Genomic DNA, 20,713 nt, shown 5'->3' on the forward strand with positions numbered 1-20,713 from the left:
ATAATCTCCCCATCTGAGGATCTGTAATCACATCTGCAAGATCCCTTTTGCCACATAGATAGCATTTGCAGATTTCAGGGATTAGAATGTTGTTATCTTGGAGGGCTGTTATTTAGCCAGCCACATATCATCATATTGCTAATTCTTAATTTTCAGTTTTTAATTTTGCTATATTTCTCTTAAAGTAATTGAAGATACTGTATTTTCTCCTCATATTATCTGAATATAGTTATATCTAACTTTATTCCTTTGTCAGTGTTTATACTGTGACTATGTAAATACTGCTCAGTGCTGAACCAATTAATATGATTAGTCTTTCTGTAAAACTCTTGATTCTCCAATAGTTAATAATTGTTTTTTTTCTATTAGTCTAATTTTTATGCGCCATTTCTTTCCTTTATTTTAAGCAAACATTCTGTTGCTATGGTACATACCTATTTTAGTACACTCACTTTTCAAGCATATTTTTCTTTGTTTTAAATTGAGAATTTCTCTCTCTAAGCCTCTGTCTTGATTTCTTGTTTTGGTATGGTGTATGACAATCATCCTAGGACTTGCAAGTTTCTAGCGTTGGGTTCTTTTTCCTAGAAAGCATGCCTCCGTCTTTATGTCCTGATTTTGGTGAAGAACATATTTAAGTAGCTTTCTAAAAAAGCTTGCTTAGGAAGTAAAAATTTAAGACCTCATGTCAGAAATGCTTTTTTTTAGTCTTCACACTTGATTGATAGTGTAGGTGGGTGGGTTGGAATTTTGGAGGCATCATTCCATTGTCTTCTGCCTTCCAGTGTTCTGTGGAAGCCATTTGTGATGATGATTCGTGAGTATTTCTACGTGACCTGTTTTCCAGAATTTATGATATCTCTATGGTTGGTATTCTCAATTTCACAAATATGACTTGGTGTGGAACTTTTTCATTTGTTTTGCTGGGGAATTGATGGATCCTTTGCATCAAGATGCTTATATTCTTCAGTTCTGGGAAATTTCCCTGTATTATTTGTTTGATAATTGCTTTCTCTCTGCTTTCTCTGTTCCCTTTTTTGGAATTCCTTCTGTTTGTGTGTTGCATTACTGCAGAGATTTCTAATTATTTTTTCCCTTTTATGTTATCGTTTATATCTGTATGCTACTTTCTGAGAGATTTTCTCAAATTTTGTGGTTTTTTTTGGGGGGGGGGGTGGGGGACGCGTTTGTTTTTGTTTTGAGATGGAGTTTTGCTTTGCCATTCTCCTGCCTCAGCCTCCCAAGTAGCTGGGACTACAGATGTGCGCCACATGCTGGGCTAATTTTTCGTATTTTTAGTAGAGACAGGGTTTCACCATGTTGGCCAGGCTGGTCTCGAACTCCTAACCTCAAGTGATCCACCTGCATCAGTCTCCCAAAGTGCTGGGACTACAGGTGTGAGCCATTGTGCCCCACCATCTCAGTTTTTTATTTTCTCTGTCATTTTAATTCCAGGAACCTTTTTGTTGTTGTTCTTTGAATGTACTTTGAATGTACTTAGTTTTTTGTTGTTGTTCTTTGAATGTTGTTCTTTGAATGTACTTAGAAGTATAGCATTCTGTTGTTTCAGCTGGGCGCGGTGGGTCATGCCTGTAATCCCAGCACTTTGGGAGGCTGAGGTGGGCGGATCACAAGATCAGGAGATCGAGACTGTCCTAGCTAACATGGTGAAACCCCATCTCTACCAAAAATACAAAAAATTAGCTGGGCGTAGTTGCAGGCGCCTGTAGTCCCAGCTACTCGGGAGGCTGAGGCAGGAGAATGGCCTGAACCCGGGAGGTGGAGCTTGCAGCGAGCTGAGATTGCACCACTGCACTCCAGCCTGGGCGACAGAGCGAGACCCCGTCTCAAAAAAAAAAAAAAAAAAAAAGAAATAATAGCATTCTGTTCTTTCATAGGTAAAATGTCCTAGCAGTGAGGTTAATAGCATTCTTTTTTATTCTTGCTCTTATTGTCTTGTCTCTTCTAGTTCTTGGTATTTTTTTTTCACCCCTCTGTCATTGCTGGTGAGCAAATGTTTATCAAATGAGGCACTAAAAGCTATTTGGATAAGTGTGTGTATAGGGTTCAGTATTGGCAGCAGGGTAGAATTGATGGAGAGAAGCTGTTTTATGTCTTACTGGGCTTCACTTTAAAGTGTTCCCAAAGAAAAATCTTTTAATACTCGGCCTTAATGCCTAAGCTCGTGTTCTGAATATGGGCAGGGGCAAGTCTCCTTTTCAATGTGCAGATTTTCACTAAATCTCCTTACAGTTGTCTTCTGCTGTCAGACTCATGGAGTTTTGAGCTGTTTAGGTTCCTTTTCTCCAGAGACAAAATCTTTGGTCTTTTGAGGGTGGATTGGGAAAGTGACAGTTATCTGGCTGTCTGGGATAAGGAGAGGCCTGGCCTCTAAGTCCTTATTATATACTTTACATTAGTTTTCCTTAAGTTCAGCCAGGAGTTTTTCACGGTATCATTGGTCCCCAAAACCTGATACTTTTTTAGAGTGTCTGTCAGTAGGTGTTTGCGAGGGATTATAAAAGTGAATACAGGGTTCAGTTCACTATGCTTGATTGGACATTGTACCGTTCAATATGCTTTTTCCGTACAATGCGTGTGCCATACTGCAAAAGTCTGATTAAATAGTCCTTATAAGATTATCCTTACTTCAGATACTAGCTGTTAATTTTGGGATGATCACTTTAGACCAGTTGTCTATAAATTAAGAGGTTCCCAAGGTTGCTTGTAATGTTTGGTAGTTTACTAGAAAAACTCACAACTCCACTGAAAGTGCTGTGCTCATGGTTATAGTTTTATTACAGCAAAAAGAAACAAATTAGAGCCAGCCAAAGGAAGACACATAGGGTGTTGTTGGAAAGGGTTCCAAATGTGAAGCTTCCTTTCCATTGTCTTCAGGGAGATGTGTTATCCTTCCAGTGTCAATGTATGGCAATATACATGGAGTACTACCAACTAGGGTAGCTCACTGGAGCATCTGTGTCCACAGTTTTTATTGGAGTTTCATTACATAGGCATGATTGAATTATCAATCAGGTGGTTGAGTTCAGTCTCCAGTCTTCCTCCTCTCGTTGAGCAGAGACCAAATCCCTTATTACATATTGTGCTACTTTGTTTCATGATGAGAAGTTAACACTGCCAGGAACCTCTTTTTTTCCAAGTTTCATTTGGCTCATATCTGTTTAAAATTTACTAGTTTTTTAATCTCTTTTGTTTTCATTTAGGTTAGTGGTCTGTTTTGAAATAATTGAATGTTTCTTTTAATTGAAGGCATTTTCATAAAGGATAATAAGGTCTTTTGCCCTCTGCTTTAATCCAGTCTTAGAAAGAATGTTTGAATAGTGGTTTACTCAGGGAGACACATTGCAGTCAGATTTGATGTGGTTTGATAGGCACACTTTATTTTCATCTTACAGAGCATGGCATGTGCGCACCAGAAGTCTGATTGAAAGGAAGTAAAATCAGTGGAGCAATTAAACATTAACTAGGTGGGGGGCAATTATGCTAGAGTTATGTAAATAGTTTTAGATTATGTATAAGTAATTATATTTTTCAGAGTAGTTGACAGGGCAAAAATTAGATTGCTTATTCGTTTGAGACCTATTTTTGATTTGTTTTATTTTTAAAGGTTGTAATGGTTGTCACAATTCGAACCTTCATTTAATTTCTTGCTTGAAAGTTATTACATGATGTAGCATAACTAAATTTTATCTTCTTAATGGTAATACTTGTAGACCGTAGAAAATTTGGATTGGCTTCAGATTAAATGCCTTTTACTGTTTTCGGTTTGTTAATGGAATGTCTTTGTAGTAACTAAAATTAGTTAAGAGTATCTTTTGTATAAATATATGCTTCCACTTACTAAAGCAATAGTTGGTAACTTAGTTGATAAGTAGATTCTTAAAAATATAACAGCACTTGTCAAAGTGGGATGTTTCATTTTAAATCAGACTTATTTTAGAAATATATTGAACAGGTTGAGTATCCCTTATCAGAACTGCTTAGGACCAGAAGAGTTTCAGATTTTGGAATATTTGTATTATACCTATCAGTTGAGCATTGAAAATCTGAAATTTCCTTTGAGTGTTATGCTGGTGCTCCAAAAGTTACAGGTTTTGGAACATTTTGGATTTTGTATTTACAGATTTGGGATACTCAGCCTATACCTATTAAATGCTTCTGTGGTGATGAGGGAAGTAAATTGTTAAATGTATTATAGGATGATGTACTTTAGTATTCCTCCACATGTACCCCGTACATTTGTACAAATAAAAAGCTATCCAGTATAGTTGAAGATTACCTGAAAGAGAATTTTAAAAAGTTTAATAAATATTACTTAGTTATTACATCTATAATGAACCTTAACGCAAGACTTAGGTGTTACTCCAAAAATAAAATGGGACAATAGACAAGAACTTTAAAAAGTTAACTGTTGTTAGTAATACATGACTTCAATTACAGCACAAATATTAATTTATAAAGTCAAGTCTAAAAGACTTCTAGGAATGATGTCCGTGTCTTGCCTCCAAATGATATCAAAACAAAACTACAGCCTGGACAGGATCAAAAGAGTTGTCAAGTAAAAACTACAGTGCAATAATATCATTCTAACTGAAGAGAAAAAATATAATCACTTAAGAATTTCAAAAATCTGCTGGGCACGGTAGCTCACGCTTGTAATTGCAGCACTTTGGGAGGCCAAGGCAGGCGGATCACCTGAGGTCAGGAGTTTGAGACCAGCCTGGCCAACCTGGTGAAACCTCGTCTCTATTAAAAATACAAAACTTAACTGGATGTGGTGGCACACACCTGTAATCCCAACTACTCCAGAAGCTGAGACAGGAGAAACGCTTGAACCCAGGAGGCGGAGATTGCAGTGGGCTGAGATTGCGCCACTGCACTCCAGCCTGGGGAACAGAGTGAGACTCCGTCTCAAAAAAAAAAGTATTTCAAAAATCTTACTTCTTTAAGGTTGCTAAACAATTTGAGTTCCTAGACTGCTTTGAATTCAAATTTAGAAACTAGAACTAATGTAATTTAACCTATTAATGTAAACTTTCCTTTAGGAAAAATATTTTTCAGATCACCTCACATCTATTAAGCTTATTAAAGAATATATTTTATCCAGAACACTATTCTAGACCTTACTAGACAACAAGATGTTCAAATAGTAGTGCTATTTTGAGTTCTACAAATCTCCAAACCGCTTTCTGTTGAGGCTGAACTAATTTGCACTCCCACCAACAGCATATAAGGGTTCCCTCTGCAGCCTCATCAACATTCTTACATTCTTATTTTTTGACTTTTTTTTTTGAGTTGGAGTCTCACCGTCATCCAGGCTGGAGTGAAGTGGCACGATCTTGGCTCGCTGCAACCTCTGCTGCCCGGGTTTGAGCGATCTCTTGTCTCAGCTTCCCGAGTAGCTGGGACTACAGGCACCCGCCACCATGCCCGGCTAGTTTTTGTATTTTTAGTAGAGATGGGGTTTCGCCATGTTGTCCAGGCTTGTCTCTAACTCCTGACCTCAGGCGATCCAAACGCCTCGGCCTCCCAAAGTGCTAGGATTTCAGATGTGAGCCACTGCTCTTGGCCTATTTTTTGACTTTTTAATAGTAGCCATTTTGATTGGTGTGAGATGGTATCACATTGTGGTTTTGAATTGCAGTCTCTCTGATTAGTGACATTGAACATTTTTTCATGTTTGTCAGTCACCTGCATGTCTTCTTTTGAGAAGTGCCCGTTCATGTCATTTGCCCACTTTTTAATGTTTTTTTTTTCTTGTTAATTTAAGTTCCTTACAGATTCCTTTGTTGGATGCATACTTTGCACGTTTTCTCCTATTCTGTAGGTTGTCGATTTATTCTTTTGATAGTTTCTTTTGTGTGCAGGAAGTCATTAGTTTAATTAGGTCCAACTTGTCAATCTTTGTTTTTGTTGTATTTGCTTTTGCAATATTAGTCATAAGGTCTTTGCCTAGGCCAGTGTCCAGAAGAGGTTTTTCAAGGGTTTCTTTTAGAATTTTTGTAGTTTGAGGTCTTACATTTAAGTCTTTAATTCATCTTGAGTTAATTTTTTTATATGGTGAGAGGCAGGCTGCATATGGCTAGCTGGTTTTCCTTGCACCATCTATTGAATGAGGCATCCTTTATCCATCCTTTATTTTTGCCAGCTTTGTCGAAGATCCATTGTTTGTAGGTGCGTGACTTTGTTTCTGCGTTCTCCATTCTGTTTCATTGGTCTGTGTGCCTATTTTTGTACCAGTACCATACTGTTTTGGTTACTGTAATCCCATAGTTTGAAGTCAGGTAATATGATGCTGCTGGCTTTGTTCTTTTTGCTTAGGATTGCTTTGGCTATTTGGGCTCTTCTTGCTTCCCTGTGAATTTTAGAATAGTTTTTTATAATTCTGTGAAAAAGGATGTTGGTTATTTGATAGGAATTGTGTTGAATTCCTTTGGGCAATATGGTCATTTTAATGATACTGATTCTTCTAATCTATGAGCATGGAATGTTTTTCCATTTGTGTCATCTGTGATTTCTTTCATCAGTGCTTTGTAGTTCTCCTTGTAGAGATTTTTCACCTCCTGGGTTAGATGTATTCCTAGGTATTTTAATTTTTTTTTTTTTTTTTTTTGGTATGTGGCTATTGTAAATGGGATTACATTTTTGATTTGGTTCTCAGCTTGAATGTTATTGGTGTACAGAAATGCTACTGATTTTTGTGAATACTTTTTTAAGCACTCGCTTATGAGTGAGCATATGTGATGTTTGTCTTTCTGTGCCTGGGTTGTTTCACTTAAGATACTGACTTCCAGTTCCATCCATGTTGCTGCAAAATTGATTCCTTTCCTTTTAATGGCTAATAATATTACGTTGTATATATACACCACATTTTCTTTATTCATTCAACCATTGTTGAGCCCTTAGTTGATTCCATATCTTTGCTATTGTGAATAGTGCTATGATAAACTTATGAGTCCAGCTATCTTTTGGTATATTATTTCTTTTTCTTTGGTTAGAAACCCAGTAAGAGAGATTGTTGGATTGAATGGTAGTTCTGTTTTTAGTTCTTTGAGAAATCTCCATATGGCTTTCTATAGAGGTTGTACTAATTTACGTTGTCACCAACAGTGTATGAGTTCTCTTTTCTCTGCATCCTCGCCAGCATCTGTTTGTTTTTTTGTTTAACAATAACCATTCTGACTAGGGTAAGATGATGATGTAGTTTTGAATTGCATTTCTCTGATGATTAGTGATGTTGAGCATTTTTTTTATATACCTCTTAGCCATTTGTATGTCTTTTCAAAAATGTCTATTCATGTTCTTTGCCCATTTCTTTAATAGGTTATTTTTATCAAATCTATCTTTATATATATTTTGAGATGGGGTCTTACTCTGTCATTTAGGTTGGAGTGCAGTGGCACGATCTTGGCTCACTGTAACCTTCACCTCCCAGGCTCAAGTGATCCTTCCATCTCAGCCGCTCAAATAGCTGGGACCACAGGCGCACACCACTACGCCCAGCTAATTTTTTGTATTTTTAGTAGAGAGAGGGTTTCGCCATGTTGCCCAGGCTGGTCTCGAGCTACTAACTTGGGATTACAGTCATAAGCGCTGGGATTACAATCATAAGCCACAGTGCAAAGCCCAAGCTTTTTTATCACAGTAGCTTTCCCCCCCACCTTCTGTAGATAATCTTTTTTGTTTCTTAAGAACATCCTTGGAGAAATCCATGTGACTGTAAACACTTTGGAATGAGTTAGGATGGTTTTCAACTCATTTGGGAATTAAGGATAAATGACAAGTCAGGAGATACATACAATAGTTAGAATATGTTAAGTAGCCTCTAGAAAATCAATAAAAATGGAGCATGACTCATGCGCATTGACCTGTAGAACAGTGGTTTTCAAACGTCTTAGTTTTGTAGTTTTTACCTTGTTTATACTTTTAAAAATTAAAGAGCTCTTGTTTATATAGATTATAGCTATCAATATTTACTGCATTCAAAATTAAAACAAAATTTAAAATTTAAGTATTAACTCATTTAAAAATAAAGCTATTTCATATAAACATAACCTTTTTTGAAGTGAACAATAACAACTATTTTCTAAAGAAAAAAAATTTGCAGGAAGAGTGACATTGTTTTTGTTTTAAAAATCTTTTTAGTGTCTGCCTTAATAAAATACCTCTGAATTCTCATGAATCTGCTTCTCTGTTCAACCTGAGTCCGTTGAATCACATGAAGTTGCCTCTGGAAAACTCCATTGTACACTCATAAGAGTCTGAGAAAAAGGCAAATGAAACTTCATGTTTTTGTGAAAATAATTTTGAGTTGGCTGATCTCATGAGAGAGTCTTGGGGGAGCCAAGGATCTCCAGACCACACTTGTCGTACTGCCACAGGAAATAAACATGTTAACTAGATTACTGCCTCAGAGCTCATGCTTTGGATTCCGATTGCCTGGATTGGAATTCCAACTAACCTTCTGGATGTTATTTAATATTATCCTGTTTCCTAACTTGTTAAATGGACTAATTGGACCTTTTGTAGGATTGTTAGAATTAAATAAAATTACACTCGTAAAGTGTAATAATCACTTAATAAAATGCTACCTTTTTTTTTTTTTTTTGAGACAGAGTCTCTCTGTCACCCAGGCTGTAATGCAGTGGTGCTATCTCAGCTCACTGCAACCTCCGCCTCCCGGGTTCAAGCGATTCAACTGCCTCAGCCTTGAGAGGAGCTGGGATTACAGGCATGTGCCACCACACCTGGCTAATTTTCGTGTTTTTAGTAGAGATGGGGTTTCGCCATGTTGGCCAAGCCGGTCAGAAACTCTTGACGTCATGATCCGCTCGCCTTGGCTTCCCAAAGTGTTGGGATGACAGGCGTGAGCCACTGGCCTGGTCCTTAAAATGCTACCTTTTAATATCAAAGTTTTAGTCCTGTTATGTCACGCTTAGAATTTTCTGTTGGTTTTCTACCTCACTTAGAGCTTTAGCTTTTACAGTGGTTTTGTAAGGTTTTTCTTCATGATCCGGCATATTGCTGCCTCTCTGCTCTCATCTCCTTGTTCTCATCTCACATCCCCCTCACTGTGCAAACAGTGGCCTTCTTGCGTTCATCTAAGACCAGTCATGTCTTTCCTCATGGCCTTTGTTTTGTTATTTTCTCCACAAAATGTTCACTTCTTCAAATATTGTTTTGCTTCCCTTGTCCTTCAGGTTTTTGCTTTAACGCACCTCAGTGAAATCCTTTTTCATTTAACCCACCCACACAAATTGGCCCTGTCTCCCTTCTCTGCTTTATTTTTTTTTCTCTATAGGATTTTTAGTTTTGTAGCACATTAAATATTTACTTATTTGCCTCTCTTTCTCTAGAATGTAGGCTCCAATAGGGATGGATTTTTTGTTTTTATTTGTCTAATGTGTTTACTGCTATACCTTCAATACCTAGGTTGATGCTTAGTGCATATTTAAGTGCTGAAAAAATATGTTTTGAATGAGTAAATCATTATTGCTACTGTGAAGATGAAAGGGAAATAGTCTCTGCTTCTCACAAATGTATAGCCTTAATTGGACAGTGCTTCTGAGATAAAATGAACTTTGTAAAGTGTTTAGCATGGCATGTTGGACACACAGAAGTACTCAATTGGTGGCTGTTACTGAAGAATAAGAAATAAAAGGATAAGACATTTTAGATAGAAATGACCTGAATAAAAGAAAATTGCATTCACATTTTAAGGGGTAGGGTAGATATTGTTTAGTGCATACTGGAAAAGTAAGGTTGCAACTGTATAGCTGAAGCCGAGGCATTCGGATTTTGTTCTGTGGGTAATACATTTTTACATGTTCTTAAGGCAGAGGTGCTGTGATGAAAGTGGTAGGTTTGGAAGACAAAACCAACAGAAGTCTTTGAGGTTGCCTGGGATATCCTTCTGGTGTTGGCTTAACCAGACATGCTTAATAAAACATTTAGATAATTTATCATACATAATAAAACATTTGCAAAATTATAAACTATGCCCAATTATTACTTCCTCTAATTGTATGGTAGCATGAAATTGCTATTTGACCACAGTTGTATGTTTTGAACTATTTATATAATTGCCAACTTCATTAGACTTTATCATTTAAAACTAAGATTTTTGATTTAGAATCAATCAAGGTGTTTATACTGGCAACTAACTTGCTAAATATACTAATATAGGGCAAAGTATGTTTAGTCCAGCAAGTATCGGTCAGCCACGAAAGACGACATTATCTCCTGCCCAGTTGGATCCTTTTTATACTCAAGGAGATTCTTTGACTTCAGAAGATCACCTCGATGACTCTTGGGTGACTGTATTTGGGTAAGGTTTTCAGATCATTTGCTTTTTAAAAAGCCCACCCTATGAATATAATCAAACATACAGTAAAATGGAAAGAAGTGCATAGCAGACACCCATCTTACTACCACCTAGGTTCTATGGTTAACAGTTTGCTACATTTGCTTTATCATTATCCATCTATCCATTCTTTTTGTTGGTGCAGTTCATAATAAGTTGTAGACATCAATACATATTACCGTGACACTTGAGCATGCATGTATGTCATTAACTAGAGGTTGATACTTGTTTGTAGTTTTTTAAATCATTTGTCTGTTTATTTCTTCCCAAATTATTTTCTCTTAAGCATATTTTCTAGATGGAACACAGTTGTCCCTTTAGACTTAGGGAACTCCTTCCCCTTTTTCTAGTGACTAGTTCTCTACATCTAGTGGAATTCACCAGTTTTGAACTAAGAGAATGAACATTTACAAACACACACACACACACAATGTCACAGGGTTGATACTTTCTAGTCACAAAACATTGAATATTAATAGAAACAGAGTATGACAGTCCTTGTTACATTTTTGAATAGATTTTTAGGTCTAAAAAATACTTTAAAATGCCTTTTTTTAAAAAAAAAATTTTTTTATTTCCATAGGTTTTTGGGGAACAGGTGGTATTTGGTTACATGAGTAAGTTCTTTACATGATTTGTGAGACTTTGGGGCACCTATCTCCCGAGCAGTATACACTGAACCCAATTTGTAGTCTTTTATCCGTCACCCCTTTCCCACCATTTCCCCCTGAGGCCCCAAAGTCCATTGCATCATTCTTATGCCTTTGCATCGTCATAGCTGAGCTCCCACTTATGAGTGAGAACATACGATGTTTGGTTTTTCATTCCTAAGTTACTTCACTTAGAATAAATGAGTTACTTCACTTAGAATAATAGTCTGCAGTCCCATCCAGGTTGCCACAAATGCCATTAATTAATTCCTTTTTACGGCTGAGTATTCCATTTTGTATGTATATATATCTATCACAGTAAAACTCCTTAGAGATCATATTGTATAATGTTTTATTTTACAGGTGAGGAAACTGAGGTGTAGGCAGATTAAGTGATTTATTCAGCAGTTCACATCTAGTTATTATTAGCAAAGCTCTAGCAAAAACTTAGGTCTTTTGATATTCAAGCTGATATTTACACTCTACAAAAATATAAAGTTTGTTTCTGAAAGTATGATTGCCATACTGTATTAGTCCGTGTTCATGCTGATAAAGACATTATCTGAGACTGGAAAGAAAAAGAGGTTTAATTGGACTTAGGGTTCCATGGCTGGAGAGGCCTCAGAATCATGGTGGGAGGTGAAAGACACTTCTAACATGGCAGTGTCAAGAGAAAATGAGGAAGAAGCAAAAGCGGAAGCCCCTGATAAACCCATCAGATCTCGTGAGACTTATTCACTATCATGAGAATAGCACAGGAAAGACTGGCCCCCATGAATCAATTACCTCTCCCTGGGTTCCTCCCACAACACATGGGAATTCTGGGAGATGTAATTTGAGTTGAGATGTGGGTGGAGACACAGCCAAACCATTTCATTTGGCCCCTCTAAATTGCATGTCCTCACATTTCAAAACCAATCATGGTTTCCCAACACACCCCCCAAAGTCTTATTTCAGCATTAACCCAAAAGTCCACAGTCCCAAGTCTCATCTGAGTTAAGGCAAGTCCCTTCCACCTATGAGCCTCTAAAATCAAAAGCAAGATAGTTATTTCCTGGATATAGTGGGGTTATAGGAATTGGGTAAATATAGCCATTCCAAATGGGAGAAATTGGCCAAAACAGAGGGGTTATAGGCCCCATGCAAGTTCAAAATCCAGAGGGGCAGTCAAATTTTAAAGCTCCAAAATGATCTCCTTTGACTTCCTGGTCTCACATCCAGGTCACACTGATGCAAGAGGTGGGTTCCCATGTTCTTGGCCAGCTCCGCCCCTGTGGCTTTGCAGGGTACAGCCTCCCTCCTGGCTGCTTTCCCATGCTGGCATTGAGTGTGTGGGTTTTCCAGGCACAGAGTGCAAGCTGTCAGTGGATCTACCGTTCTGGGGTCTGGAGGATGGTGGCCCTCTTCTCACAGCCCCACTAGGCAGTGCCCCAGTAGGGACCCTGTGTGGGAGCTTTGACCCCACAGTTCCCTTCCGCACTGCCCTAGCAGAGGTTCTCCATGAGGGCCCCACTCCTGCAGCACAATTTTGCCTGGGCATCCAGGTATTTCCATACATCTTCTGAAATCTAGGTGAAGGTTCCCAAACCTCAATTCTTGACTTCTGTGTACCCACAGGCTCAATACCATGTGGAAGCTGCCAAGGCTTGGGGCTTCCACTCTGAAGCCACAGCCTAGGCTCTACATTTGCCCCTTTCAGCCACGGCTGGAGGGGCTGGGACACAGGGCACCAAGTCCCTAGGCTGCAGACAGCACGGGGACCCTGGGCCCGGACCACAAAACCGCTTTTTCCTCCTGGGTCTCCGGGCCTGTGATGGGATTGCCTATCTTGAAGGGCTCTGACATGCCCTAAGAGACATTTTCCCCATGTTCTTGGGCATTAACATTAGGCTCCTTTCTAGTTGTGCAAATTCCTGCAGCTGGCTTGAATTTCTCCTCAGAAAATGAGTTTTGCTTTTCTACTGCATTGTCAGGCTGCAAATTTTCTGAACTTTTATGCTGTGTTTCCCCTTTAAAATGGAAGGCTTTTAATAGCACCCAAGTCACCTTTTCAATGCTTTGCTGCTTAGAAATTTCTTCCGCCAGATACCTTAAATCATCTCTCTCAAGTTCAAAGTTCCACAAATCTCTAGGGTGGGGCAAAATGCCACCAGTCTCTTTGCTAAAACATAACGAGTCACCTTTTCTCCAGTCGCCAACAAGTTCCTCATCTCCATTTGGGACCACCTCAGCTTGGACCTTATTGTTCATATCACTATCAGCATTTTTGTCAAAGCCATTCAACAAGTCTCTAGGAGGTTCCAAACTTCCCACATTTTCCTGTCTTCTTCTGAGCTTTCCAAACTGTTCAAACGTCTGCCTATTACCCAGTTCCAATGTCGCTTCCACATTTTTGGCTATCTTTTCAGCAATGCCCCACTCTACTGGTACCAATTACTGTATTAGTCCATTTTCTTGCTGCTGATAAAGACATACCTGAGACAGGGAAGAAAAAGGTTTAATTGGACTTACAGTTCCACATGGCTGGGGAGGCCTCAGAATCATGGCGGGAGGCAAAAGGTACTTACATAGTGATGTCAAGAGAAAATGAGGAAGCAAAATCGGAAGCCCCTGATAAACCCGTCAGATCCTGTGAGACTTATTCACTATCATGAGAATAGCATGGGAAAGACCAGCCACCATGATTCAATTACCTCCCTCAGGTCCCTCTCACAACACATGGGAATTCTGGGAGATACAATTCAAGTTGAGATTTGGTTGGAGACACAGCCGAACTGTATCATATGCTGATACTGGAATGTATCTATTATATATTTTTTGGGATTAAAAAATATATAAAAAGGTGCACAGTAAATGTTTAGTGGATTTTATGTATTCAATTTATTTAAAATTAAAAATTCAAAAGGTATGTAAGAATGTACAATGAAGTTTTCCCTTTTGCTTTTGTCCCAAGCTAGTTTTCCTCCTCTTTAAGGCAATGATTGCCACCTGTTTTTTGTGTATGTTTCCAGAGAGATTTTATGTGTTATTGATTTCTATTTAGGTAAAAAGCAGGGTCATTGCATTCTGTTGTTCTCTAGAAAGTCCATACTCAGTCCTATATCCATAGCAATTGGGCTGGCGTGTTTTTTTCTTCTCCTTTTACATTTACATTTTTATATTCGCTCATAAAATGACTTTTTTTTTTTTTTTGAGATAATCTCTCTGTTATCTAGGCTGGAGTGCAATGGCATGATTATATTTTACTGCAGCCTCCAGTTCCCGGCCTCAAGCAATCCTGCCTCAGTCTCATGAGTAGTTGGGATAACAGGCATGAGCCAGTTTGGCTGCATGTTTTTGAAAATAGGTACCCACTCTTAAATCTGTTTTTCAGGCTCAGTAGTAGTGGTTTAACTTTTAAGATTTCCAGTAATTAGATAAATTACTTGAAGCACTCCTAATATTTTTTCGTATTTCAGACATTAAGTTTCCCAGCTATTTATTTTTTTACTTTCATGTTTTAATAACCCTCTATAACTTTAATTTCAGAATTGAAGCATTCTCCTTTAAGGGATAAAAGTATTTTATTTTGATCATTTATGGGGAAGTACCTCTAAAAGATGCATTATATATGTTCTTTCTTTGGTAGTTTAACTTTTTCCTATTGACTTAGGGTTATGAAATATCTATCATTCATTGTTTTGGGTGATTCTGCTATAGAGTACTAGAATGTAAGTTTCTACTCAAAGTGGTCCAAGAGTTTTAGAATTATGTTTTATTTCTTAAGTACTACCCTCACTTGCAGACATTCTTTCTTCTTTTAATTTTTATCTCTGCCCTGTAGGCGCCCAGCCTATTTGTTGTTTTTCTTTGTGGTTAGAAATTTCATGTCCAGATTTTATACAAATGAATTTTCAGTTCTGATTGCAGTGAATATTTTACTCATATAGATTTTATTTAATTAATTAATTTATTTTGAGATGAGGTCTTACTCTGTCACCCGGCTGGAGTGCAGTGGCACGATCTCGGCTCATTGCAACCTTTCCTTCCCAGGTTCAAGCGATTCTTCTGCCTCAGCTGCCTGAGTAGCTGGGACTACAGGCGCCCGTCACCATGCCCAGCTGATTTTTTGTATTTTTAGTAGAGGCGGCGTTTCACCAGGTTGGCCAGGCTGGTCTTGAACTCCTGACCTCAAGTGATCCACCCACCTCGGCCTCCCAAAGTGCTGGTATTACAGGTGTGAGCCATCACACCCAGCCTCACATAGATTTTTAATGTGTTTGGTTTCTGATTTATTTTTGAGACTCGGATTTGTTTTTTTCTTTAGGGTTCTAATTCAGTCTTCAGATAACGGAAGTTAGGTAGCCATTTCTATGCTATTGGTAGTGGTTATTGTTTTCAAATTGAAAACAGCTTTATTGTTAAGACTGTAAAAGAATAATATGTCATTGTAAAATATCCAAACCATACAGAACTTTATAAAGAAGAAAGTAAAAATTACTTAGAATTTTCTCATGCAGAGATATGGCTGATCAAATTTTGGTAACCGTCCTTTTAAGTGATTCTATACCATACATATTGATGCTGAATTTTCTCTTTGTTATGAGACTAGATTTCAGAATTTTTAAGTGATGCTTAATGTATAATGATTCATTTATAATTTAAAATTCTTTATCTTTTCATAACCATAGTATACCTAAATATATTACATATTAACGTAAACATATTGAAATAAATTATATATAGAACTGCAACTTCATGATTTTTTTCTAAGACCTGGATAATGGCAATGAGAGTAGCATTTTTAGAGATTTCAGAGGTAGAATCTGAGGATGGAAAAGAATGGCAGAATAAGACTAACTTTAAGGTATTTGCTTTTGAGTGACTGGTCATTGACAGAATTAGCCCATATTGGGGAAAACAGGATGATCAGCGCTCTCCTGTTAACGTTGTAGACAGTTGGGGGGCATTTATCTTGAAACATTATCTTGTAGTAATTTGCATTCACATTGATAGTAGAAGCTGACTGTTTTCTTTGGACAACTCTTTTTTTCAGGTTTCCTCAAGCATCTGCTTCCTACATATTACTACAATTTGCACAGTATGGAAATATCTTAAAACATGTGGTAAGGTTTAATTTTTTTCAGTTCAGAATTTTGACTAAAGAGGGATAAGTTGTGAATTGAGAGAAACTTTGCTTTTGAATTTTGTGGGTTTTTTTTAAACTTAATTTTTTTTTTTTTAAGTTTTGATATAATACATCCTTTGAAGTCTGGAAGGCTGGAAGTTGCATAGTTTTTGATAAAAAGAGATATAGTGAGAAGATATGGAGAAGTTAGAGTTTGAAAATCCACCTCCTCTCACCTCCTTTCTTAAATAGTTTACAGTCTTAAAAAAGATAGATTATACCAAGTGTTATATTACTGTTTTCCAATTTGAGCTTCTTTTATTGGGGATAAAAGAAGTAGGAGGCAGTTCCTGAGCTTTTAGAGTTTTTAGAGCTTTATAACTCTAAAATTTAAAAAATTATCTTACCTTGTGCTACAAGTTATAAGTAACAAATCCTTTTTTGTTGCTAGAGATTGACTTAACTCCTATACAAAATCAAATTGAGTAGTTTTAAATAATTTTATGGCAAGTGTTGCTTTGATCTCTTTACAATAAACATTATATTTTGAGAAGTATTTTACTTTCAGAGAATATGTACATGTTGATTGTAGAGAATTGAGAGATTGTTGAAGCTGTTTTAAATACGATTTTTGTTGAACTTTACAGCTTTTTACAAGGCATCAAATACGGAATGGAAGTAAATTTATCTTCACATGTTCCTATTTTCTAGTAGATTTCATCAGATGTAGATTTTATATATTTTCTATTTTAAGAGACAGTTTTATTCTTTGCAGATGTCTAATACAGGAAATTGGATGCATATTCGTTATCAATCTAAACTGCAGGCTCGGAAAGCCTTAAGCAAAGATGGGAGGATTTTTGGAGAATCCATCATGATTGGTGTAAAACCATGTATTGACAAAGTAAGTTATTGGTGATGTAAGCAAAGTAGCTTAATCTATATGAAGAGCACAAGACCAAGGATTGAAATTGGGTGGTTGTGTCACTTGGTTTCACTGTGTCTGTTTTTTTTAGTTTGTAAAATGTGATGATATTTATAGTACTCTTTGTGGTAAGCCAAAGGTATTTAATCATGGAGTTTAGAATTTAGAGGTAATCTGTCCTCACAGCTCTTCATTTTTCAGATAAAGAAACTGAGAGGGCTTAAGTAACTTGTCCAGAGTTGTTAAAGGTGAGGCCTAGATTTTAGGTCTCTTGACTACTAATCCATTCTCTTTCTTGTGCAAAGCGATACCAGATTCTTTAAAGTACTTAAATGGAATGGTACTATTTCAGAATGAATTAGTTCACATTAATGTTAACTGATAGTTAACTTTTAAATGCCAAAGGTTTTTGTTTCAAAATATTTGTTTCAAACTATTTTAAAATTATTCTGTATATACTCATTAAATAGTACAGAGTACAATTTAAACTGTTCTTTGTGGCTTGTCAAATCATTGTGAACATTCTTTAAGTATATGTGAACTTGTACTACATTCCAGGCATTGTGCTTGGTGCTAGTATACACACATTAATGAACAAAGCAAGATGTGGTTCCTGTTCTTAAAATCTGTTATATCAGTGTAGTTATATAGTTATAATACTGTGCTGTAACAAATGTTTGCAGAGGCCAGAAGAATATTTGGGGTAACTAAGTGCTAAATAGCTTTGGAGTTTGATTCTTTCCAATCCAGGTTTCCCTAAGAATTTTTTTTTGTCCTTGCTGATTTTTCATAGTGTTTTAGGAAATTCTTATTTTTGTGGTCTATAGTTGCATTGAGATTGTTTGAGGTCACTGAAGTGAGATTTCTGGCTGAGCATTCAATCTCAAATGCTACCTAAGAAGCAAATATTTTCTCAAGCCTAAAATTATTTGGAAGTTTAATTAGAGCAAATAAAGTATTTCATCTTTATCTTTTAATTAAATTTTCTAAGTAGGATGTAATACTGGATGATAGGTATTATGTTTATAAACAAAGGAGTTATTTCTTTGTTTCTCCAGAGTGTTATGGAAAGCAGTGACAGATGTGCTTTATCATCTCCATCTTTAGCCTTTACACCACCAATCAAAACTCTAGGTACACCAACACAACCTGGAAGTACTCCTAGGATTTCTACCATGAGACCTCTTGCTACAGCATACAAAGCCTCTACTAGTGATTATCAGGTATTTTAAGGATTGGATAAAAAAAGATGTACTTTAATGGCTGAGTGCATAGCATGCTTAACTTTTTCATTGTATTGATTTGTATGCCGTTAAATGTTTCCTGAGGAGGCTATTACCTTGATGAAACCTTTACGCTTTAAAATTTTTCTACTTTAAAGTTAGCATGTTGGCCAATTGGAAAGTTATCATGAATTAAAAAAAATTTATTTGCCATTCCTTTAAATTTTTTGAGAGTTGTTTTAGCTTTTTCTAATTTATATTTGCATACATACGAAATGTATCCTGTGTGCATCTTTGACATGAGGGCACATTAAAACTCTATTAAATTGATGACTAAATTGATGGTATCCAAAGTGCAGAACCTTAGGTTGGAGTAGCTTTGGTTATTTAAATGAAGACATTGACCAACCTCCAGACAGAAAAAAATTTCTCACTTCAAAAAAGCTTAAAGAAGTTAATTATGTTCTTTGAAGAATGGTAGAAGTATTATGACCTCATTCAGTATATTATTGTCTCCTACTGATTAGCCAAGTGTTTGAACTTAACCAGCTGCAGAAACAGGTCCTGAAACACAGAGTACATGAAACGCTTGTGCTTTAGTAGGGCAGATAGTGGTAGTTCTGTTTTTTGACTTCCTCTGAAATTTGGAGATTATTCTAGAACTGTTTTTTTCTTTAGTTTCTATTACTGTAATTTTAAATTTCCCATTTTGTGCAGCTTTTGTGTTATTCAATTTTTCTTTCTTTTGTTTTGAGACGGAATCTCACTCTGTTGCCTAGGCTGGAGTACAGTGGCGCTATCCCAGCTCACTGCAACTTCTGCCTCCTGGGTTCAGGTGATTCTCCTGCCTCAGCCTCCTGAGTAGATTACAGGCACGTGCCACCACGCCCAGCTAATTTTTTGTATTTTTAGTAGAGATGGGGCCATGTTGGCCAGGGTGGTCTTGAACTTTTGACCTCAAGTGATCTGCCCACCTTGGCCTCCCAAAGTGCTGAGATTACAGACATGAGCCACTGCACCCAGCTATTCAGTTTTCTAATTTAAGAAACAGATGTTATTTGCTTTGCCAAAGGAATAAAATTTTGGCATTCTTAAAAGCATAAGGATATTCTAAGTCCATATTTTAATTTTAAAAATATACAATTCAGGCCGGGCGCAGGGGCTCACGCCTGTAATCCCAGCACTTTGGCAGGCCGAGGTGGGCAGATCATGAGGTCAGGAGATCGAGACCATCCTGGCTAACACGGTGAAACCCCCGTCTCTACTAAAAATACAGAAATATACAATTTAGTGCTATAAATGCATTTTGGTGTTTCTCTTTTAAATGAGCAATTCTAGAATTGACTATGACACTGAAGTAACAATAACCTAACAGTTTTTTTTGTGTGTGTTTTTTAATAGGTTATTTCTGACAGACAAACGCCAAAAAAAGATGAAAGTCTTGTATCCAAAGCAATGGAGTACATGTTTGGCTGGTAGTAGAAGACCAAGGAGGAGGTTGCTACACGAAAACAGAGTTAGCAGAGTGCTGCGGTTTCCTTCGGTTAGTTATATAACCGTTCCTGCAGTATTGGACAGCTATCTCATACTTCTTTTAGAAAGAAGCCTTTTTCATTAAGGATACAGCCTATTTGTAGCTCGCACTTTAAAAGATGCTTGAGATACATTTTAAAGAAAACTAAAAATCCCTGTAAATAGGATTTTGTGCTTTCTGTAACAGTGCATGCTTCAGCACAGAAAACTCAGCATTGATTATTGTAAATTAAATAACTGAAATTGTGGTGAGATGTCATAGTCTTCATGAGAACGTGGGGGTGAATTTCATGAAGGGGAACTATAGTTATTTCTACCGACACAAATATTATAATTAGCAATTTGAATTATGGTCTTTTAATTTAGATAGTATTTAATATTTTAATTATCCTTGTTTGTATATGTCCTGTCACAGAGTGTCCTCTTGGTGTATTCTAAAACGAGCATTCTTTTAAAAAACCTAAGGTTTCTTGATAATAAACATTGTCAACGATATGTGTATTAGTCTGTTTGCATTGCTATAAAGGAGTACCTGAGGCTGGATAATTTATTAAAAATAAAAGAGGTTTATTTGGCTCAGGGTTTAATTGGCTTGTAGCTGTACAAGAAGCATGATGCTTTACTCGTGGAGGAAAGTGAAGAAGAGTGAGCATATCACATGGTGAAAGAGAGGAAGAGAGCAGGAAGAAGGAGGTTCTAGACTCTTTTTAATAACCAGGTCTCACATGAACTCATTACTGCAGGGAGGACACCAAGCCATTCATGAGGGATCTGCCCCCATGATCTAAACATCTCCCACTAGTCCCCACTTCCAACATCGGGGATCATATTTCAACATGAGATTTGGAGGGGACAGATATCCAAATGATATCAATGTGTATTGAACATTTT

The 20,713-nt window shown here is 37.0% G+C and overlaps 1 protein-coding gene across 4 annotated transcripts in view; it reads left to right on the forward strand.

Annotated features, from left to right (window-relative positions):
- Nucleotides 1-20,317, forward strand: part of NUP35 (nucleoporin 35) — a 44,148-nt gene extending 23,831 nt beyond the window's left edge. For all 4 annotated transcript variants that reach the window (XM_054549569.2, XM_002812652.4, XM_054549570.2 and 1 more), the window contains 5 exons: nt 10,207-10,348; nt 16,070-16,139; nt 16,917-17,045; nt 18,125-18,289; nt 19,691-20,317. In XM_054549569.2, coding sequence (XP_054405544.1) covers nt 10,207-10,348; nt 16,070-16,139; nt 16,917-17,045; nt 18,125-18,289; nt 19,691-19,768 — 584 coding nt within the window. In that variant the 3' untranslated portion in view covers nt 19,769-20,317. The remainder of the gene's footprint in view (nt 1-10,206; nt 10,349-16,069; nt 16,140-16,916; nt 17,046-18,124; nt 18,290-19,690) is intronic.
- The last annotated feature ends 396 nt before the right edge of the window (nt 20,318-20,713 follow it).

Source organism: Pongo abelii, chromosome 11 (assembly GCF_028885655.2).
Source record: "Pongo abelii isolate AG06213 chromosome 11, NHGRI_mPonAbe1-v2.0_pri, whole genome shotgun sequence".
Classification (NCBI taxonomy): Eukaryota; Metazoa; Chordata; class Mammalia; order Primates; family Hominidae; genus Pongo; species Pongo abelii.